The 7,134-nt window shown below is 32.6% G+C and overlaps 1 protein-coding gene across 2 annotated transcripts; it reads left to right on the forward strand.

Annotated features, from left to right (window-relative positions):
* Window positions 1-206: 206 nt before the first annotated feature.
* LOC139893608 (protein TONNEAU 1a-like) lies at window positions 207-5,221 on the forward strand. 2 transcript variants are annotated; one of them, XM_071876771.1, is made up of 8 exons: window positions 207-307; window positions 1,148-1,280; window positions 2,107-2,195; window positions 2,815-2,940; window positions 3,215-3,336; window positions 4,464-4,489; window positions 4,605-4,761; window positions 4,976-5,221. In XM_071876771.1, exons 1-8 carry the CDS (start codon window positions 221-223, stop codon window positions 5,022-5,024), a joined length of 789 nt encoding a protein of 262 aa, XP_071732872.1. In that variant the 5' UTR covers window positions 207-220; the 3' UTR covers window positions 5,025-5,221. The 2 variants fall into 2 exon arrangements, with proteins under 2 accessions (XP_071732872.1, XP_071732873.1); XM_071876772.1 differs by having other exon boundaries at window positions 4,609-4,761.
* The last annotated feature ends 1,913 nt before the right edge of the window (window positions 5,222-7,134 follow it).

A 7,134-nucleotide genomic window follows, 5' to 3' on the forward strand; every position in this document is an offset into this window, starting at 1 on the left:
ATGCGTGAATACCGGCTCTCATTTCAATTATTTTAAGTAAGGAGATACTAGTTTTTGAACACTACTGTTTACACAAGTCACAGCCCGAACACATTCGGATTTTCCCACACATTCAGGAGGAGGGGGGTTTTTGGTTCTTCACTTATTCTAATTGTAAAATTCATCTGAAAAACAAGAAGAAGACCAACAAACAAAGAAGAAAAGAAGAAAAGAAGAAAAGATGGATGATTACGCTAGAGAAATGATGGACCTTAAAACCCTAGTCACTCGATCCCTAGAAAAGAAAGGGGTTCTCGCTAAGATCCGAGTAAAACCCTTTTCCCTTTCATATCTCTTTTTATCTAATGGTTTCGTTACATTTTCTTAAATTATCATAAACCCCATGTGGGTTTGTTTTCCTTTTCATAAAGATGCTTGCTTTATTGATAATGAGGTGTATAAAATTGTTAAATCACTAGGGTTTGGTTTAATTGTTGATAATAATGAGGGTTTGGTTATGTTTTATTATGTAATTTTCTAAAAATATCTAGACTTATTCTAAATTTGTTTGAAATGCCAAATGTCAAGTGCGGTATTTTTTTTTTCTTCATAAAAGTGCAAACTTTTTTTGGTTATGTTTTATTATGTAATTTTCTAAAAATATCTAGACTTATTCTAAATTTGTTTGAAATGCCAAATGTCAAGTGCGGTATGTTTTTTTTTCTTCATAAAAGTGCAAACTTTTTTTGACAATGAGGAGTAAAAAGAGTGTTAGGTCAGATGGGTATCTGTATTTTGCCTTATGTGTGTGTGTGGTTTTTTTTTTTTTTTTTTTTTTTCCGAAAAATGATTGTGAAAAATGTTGATGGGTCTGGTTTAATTGTTGATGAATGTTGAGTTGGTATTAGGACCTGAGTTATAGTGGGAAAGTTAGTGCTGGTGTTTAGCAGCTACTAGATTTTGAATCTTAATGGTTGAGGTTAGCAATTTTTAAGGAAAACAGCCAGGATTTAGGTGTAGAATTTGTGAAAAATGTGTGCTTTTGTTGCTTGAAGACAATATTATTTAGTTATATATGACCTTTGTTTTATATTGAGTTAGTTCTAAGTCGCCAAGTCGTGATCTATCATTTATGTATTTTCACTAATGGCTAATTTTACAATGCAAGGCTGAACTTAGAGCAAGTGTGTTTGAGGCTATAGAAGAAGAGGATAAGGTAATTGAAAAAGATGAAGGCTTGTCTCCTGCACTTTTGGGGAGCTGCAATGATCGTGCAAGGAAACTTCATGCTTCTCCTATGGGTACATTTCTAAATACTACATTGGGAAGCGTACTTATTTTAATAAACTAATGAGTTTGATCAAGAAAATGAATGATTATCCTAAAAATAATACTGTAGCAATTAATTTTAAATGCTAACCTTTAACAAGTGCCCTAATACTAGCTCTTACGGATATCTGGGTGTGTTTATGTGATATAAAATGATGAAAATTAGATGTTCAGTTAAAAAGATTGGTTGCACACACTAGTATTTAAATGTCATTATGCTGTTTGAAATTGTAATAGATGTTAAGTGTTTGACAACTCTTGATACTTAACCTGATTCATAATCATCACTAAGAGCCGGTTGGGGCCCTAAGATCCTGGTTACAAGAGGTCTCGGGTTCAAATCAGGGTTCAGAAACGGTCAATCCGGCTAGGCCGCGTACACCAGAGTAAATATACTCGACCTCCCGGATAACCCGAACATGGAAAAACCTTATCACAACAAGGGGTAAATGTACGATCTAAAACCTTTTAAGTATTTTAATTGATAAAAATTGTCATTTGTATTATTATCAAAAAATGTTTATCCAAGCATAAAACGCCCCATCTAATAATCGGCTCTAAAAACAAATCCTGGCACCCCTTAGGGATACAAGTTTTGAACTAAAATGCCCATATGCTTCTATGAATCCTTGCTCATCTGAATTCTGTATATCGTTACTTCATTTATGTCTTGTCATTGTATTTGTAGGCTTGTAGCAAGGCTCTTTTGTTCAGTGTAGTCAGTCACGTATCAGTTTATAAACATGGTTATGTGTGGTTTTTTATGATGGTTTTATTAATTAATTGAGATGTTTTCAGGTCACCTTTTAACAGCTCTAGTTTGTGAATACTTGGACTGGGCACAACTTAGCCATACAATGAAAGTTTATTTACCTGAGTGTAATATGGTAATTAAATATTATCTTGCACACATTATTGTGTACATGTTCTTGCTGATCAAACATTTGTTCTTAACCCACATATGTGAAAAAAGGCCAGTATGAGTTGTATATATTCTATATATATAACGGGTTGGTTATGCGATTTTCCTCTCACATGTTGGCCGTGGGACCAGTCGGTGTGGGGCCACTAGAGGGTCGGTTTTACCCCTTTTTTTAAATATAAAGGGGTCAAACAGAAAGAAAGTTAGCTACAAAGAAAAGTTTAAATGGATCAAAGCAAGTCAAAAAGGGTTTTCAAATTGCGTTCAAACACGTTACAATCTTCTAAAGGTTTAAAAGAAGGTTACGTTGATTTAAATAATAGTACAGTTTTCGTCATCATATTAATTCAATTATCATATATATCATATATCATATTTATATATTCATATATATAGAATTAAAAGAAAAGAAGTATTGATGGGTCAACCTAGAATCCTGTTTCCACTCATATAAATGGCCTGTTCTGCTACCTCTAGTGTTTTTAAAAGCACGATAGTTTGAAACAACAGTCAGAGTATTATAGTTAGTGAAACACTTGGATTTTTTATCATATCCTCTAACATATTTGAACTTGGTATTGCAGCAAAAGGATGCATGGAAAGCCGAATTAAAAGACTTGAGTAATAAGTATGGATACGATGTAAACCGAAATGGAGATAATGGTCCGATGCTGTTGAATATACTTGGAGGGTTCCTGGAATCTCTAGAGGTTTGTTACTTTGTTGTATTCCCATAACATTTTTTGATGTCTGTGTGCATAAGCTTATGCATCTCCATATGGATGCTCATAAAAATCAATATATATATACATATATATATTGGTCTGTCTATACACATGCTTAAATAGGTGGGCACAATCGCACATATATGGTTTTTAAGTATTTTTGATGAAATTAGTTTATCTTGAATATAGACGTATAGTGATCGTCTTTTAAGTGGTCTTTTTGTCTTCATTAGTGCTAATGAAGATTATTTTTTTATAGCATCAACCACAAGAGAGAAGGAGATTAGTCACGTCTGAACAGGATTCCTTGAACAGTTTTGACTATCGGAATCGAAGATCGTCATCTTCGTCTGTTGTCGGGGGCTTGCCACCTCTCGGAAGGTGATTTTCATGTATGCATTTAAGCATTCGTTTAGTAACTGCCACCACCACCAAATTGAAAGTCATTGTGTTTGGTCTCAAACAGGCTGAATGGTTATGTAAGAATAAATGAAAAATAGCCAAAGAGAAGCTTTTCAAATATTGGCCAAAATTTTATTTTTGGATGCATATTAGCCTTGAGTTCTAAATTGTTTTATTCAAAACCTATATATGATGATTGTGATTAACATTGTTTTATAAAATATATTTGATATTTGATATATAAAAGGTTCTTTGAGAATATTATATTATAAATTTATATATAGTAAAGTGTTTGCGTGTTGACCTAATGATTGACCCGAGCTAAAATATACTCCGTATCAAGGTTGTAAAAGTCACGAGTCGGGGACGTATCGGTCGAGACCTGAAAAGGACGCGTCGGCCGAGTCGGGGACGCGTCGGTGACGCATTGGTCGTTGACCAACGTTGACTTTATTAATAATTTCTTAGATATATATTAATATATGTATAAAATAGTTGATTCTGTACTATAAATTTCTTAAATAAGAAATTGAATATAAATACAATCAAACTTCAAACTCAATTAATGTTAACGAATACATAATCAGTAAGGACACACAGAGAAAAGAGCGGCCCAAAAAATGAAAACAAACCCTAATTTTAAAACATCTCACATCTTGACGAAAATTTGACTGATTTTGACCTTTTTGACCAACTTTGACCGAACTTTTAGCTTTGACCGTCTTTTGAGTCGTTTTCTGAAAAAACGGGACGGAGAACCCAAAAAAACGACGCATCGGCCGACGCGTTGGCCAAGTCGGCCGATTTTTACAACACTGCTCCGTATCCAATTCAATCCCAGGTATTTCTAGACCCATTACCCAACTTTACTCCCCACCGCTGAAATATGCAAGGTTTAATATGAGACATGAATTATAAGAATTGTTTGACTGATCTTCAAATATATGGGATGATATCTTTATCTTTAATAATTAATAATTAATAATTAATAATTAATAATAACAAATAACAAATCGCGTTTACCCAAACAAAAACTAATTAATGTGTAATTTGACCCTTTGTTAAATTATGTGAGTACTGATGCTTATTTTTGTCTAATATTCCAGGCAACTTCCTGCTACCCAAACATCTGGTAAGTACTTTAATTTCCTTATTTTAGGATATGTTTTTACTTCTTACATTAATATTAATATTAATAATTAATGTATAAATATAAATGTTAATTCTCCTCTACTAATTATACTCAGATAGAAAGGGAGGCTCCTCAAATTGGGGGTACAGGAAAGACGGGTACAACCGAAGATACGACAATGATGATATTCCCGAGGGCATTATGCGAGCCTCAGCTGCCTTGGAAAAACTTCAGTTGGACAGAAACACTCGAAATCTAACGACCTCTTGGCGGTTAGTAAATTAAACATATGCCCCTTTTGGCCGCATCTATTACCTACTTTGCAAGACTTTTTTTTTTTTTTTATAAATAAAAAATTATTAGAATCACATTCAACACTAAACAAAAAATAGTAAATTACAACCAAACACTTGGTAAATGATTTTTAATTACAAATATGTATGCTTCAAATGTGGAATGTTGACTGGTGAATTATGTTATTTTCAGACATGGAGGGGAAGCTAGCAGTGAAGAAGATGGAGTAGACCATATATAACTTGACTTTGACTCAGTTTGTGTAGTTTATACTGTATTTAACTTTGTACTAGTGTTTTATGATGTTTGATTTTCTCAATGTGCTAACAACTTGGGATGACCTTTTTGCCATTTATCTGGGGATGGGTCTGTATTATTAGTGTAGCATGAACTCATGTTGTGTTTTCAATACAATGATGTTAGTGTTTTCTGGAACGAGATTATATTCTGTTTTGTCGTGGGGCTATTTTGCAGTTTGGTAAGAACGAGGGGTGAAGCTTGCGCTTCGGTGCAGGAGGGTATAGTTACATAACATGAGGTGACTTTTACGCCATGCGTTGCATCGTCATCGTAAAGTTATATTCTTTGTTGAATTAACTCATATACTCGCTATACATCCGACAAGTTTCCTTTATTGGGTTAGACATTTCTTATGATGTGTTTAGGTCTGTTAGGTCTATATGATACTCTCATACTCTTAGAAGTCAATACATACATACATGTAAGTACAAGGTAGTCAATTAATCAAGAAAAAAATAAATACTCCGTACATATATTTATCTATATTCATATGATATGAAGAATATTGCTCTTAAGCCATCTTTTATGTTTTAGAGTAGTTAGTTGAAAAGAAATGAAAGGAATTAGAATAAAATTTGGTGTTTCTAAGTTGCAAAAATTAGAAATGATTATTATGCGTAGTTTACTATTCTACCTTACCACTCAAATTAAAGAGATTCAGGTGATGTTTGTTTTTTAATTTGTTTTTGTCTAAAGATTTGTGGACCATGTCTGTAAAGAAGATGTGATTTAAAGGTCTGTATACTGAATATTGAAGATTGTTTATTTTATGCTTGCAAAATAACTTAATCATGTCTGCATTAAAAAAAACATCTACGAGCGCATACATAAAGACATAATAAAGTTTGCAGACTGAAAAACAAACGACACCTTAATCTTTGTACATTTGAGTTGCATGCATTGTCGATTCCAGGATCAGAATTCAACCGGATTCTGATTTTTTTTTTTTAAGCTAGTTATATTTGAATGTTACTCTTAGTGGTCATTTGCCTTCAAAACCAAGGTAGGTCCTAGCTTTTTTAATTATAAAATTTATGTGATTATAATTTAGTAAGTTCTGTACTAACGTAGCATTGCTTCAACGGTACCGGGTGCTAGGACCGAGCCTCAGTGGGAGGTCTCAGGTTCGAGTCCCACCAGGGGGTTTTCTGTGGAATTCCTGACTGTCTGCCCGCTTGGATGCCAGTTAAGGGTCCGCGGTTTCCTCCTGTGTGGATGTGTGAGTGGGTCTAACAACTAACAAGCCGTTCTAAAAAAATAAAAAAATTTTTTAGTAAGTTCTGTATTACGGAGTATTAGTTATGTTTAATTATATTTTCTAAAAAAAATTTAAAGAAGTATAAGATAGTCACATATATTCTTACAATATGGATGACCTTACATATGTAGATAAAAGAATTAAGAAAAGTGCCATATCTATTCTCATGGTCGGCAAATTGCGCAAGTAGAAATTAGAATCGTTGGATAATTATTTAGGGATGTTTGGATTTAAGTTTTGAAGGTGAATTATTAATAATTACGTTTTTATAATGTTAATAAGTACTTCATTCGTCACATATATAGGCCATGTTTGACGACGAGCTTATTGGAGCTTCTTAGAACTTTTAACTTGTAACTTTTATAAAAAAACTCCTATTTAATAAAAAGTTTCATTTGGTTAGCGGAGTTTAAAACTTTTAAACAAGAAAAAAAAAGCTAAAAATTAAAAACTACTTGAAACAGCTTTTAACTTTTTTCATTTTACTATTTATTTAACAAATTCAGCTATTCTGCGAAACAGAATATATTTAAAAAGCTAAAAGCTACCAGCTACAAACTAGTTTTGCCAAACATACTCATAAATGTTGATTATTTATTTTAAAGTATTTTTTTCAACAATGACTATTTTTATTTATTTTGTATAATAATAATGTTTGATAAAAATTATATTAGTGGTTGGACTTAAATGTCCTTTTACTAATGAAACTTTCATCCAAGTATTACACAGTACAAACAAAGAAATTTATTGTCAACTAAAATTGAAAAAGAAAGACTTTCAAAAGTCAATTAAT

The sequence above is a fragment of the Rutidosis leptorrhynchoides genome, chromosome 2 (assembly GCF_046630445.1).
Source record: "Rutidosis leptorrhynchoides isolate AG116_Rl617_1_P2 chromosome 2, CSIRO_AGI_Rlap_v1, whole genome shotgun sequence".
Taxonomy (NCBI): Eukaryota; Viridiplantae; Streptophyta; class Magnoliopsida; order Asterales; family Asteraceae; genus Rutidosis; species Rutidosis leptorrhynchoides.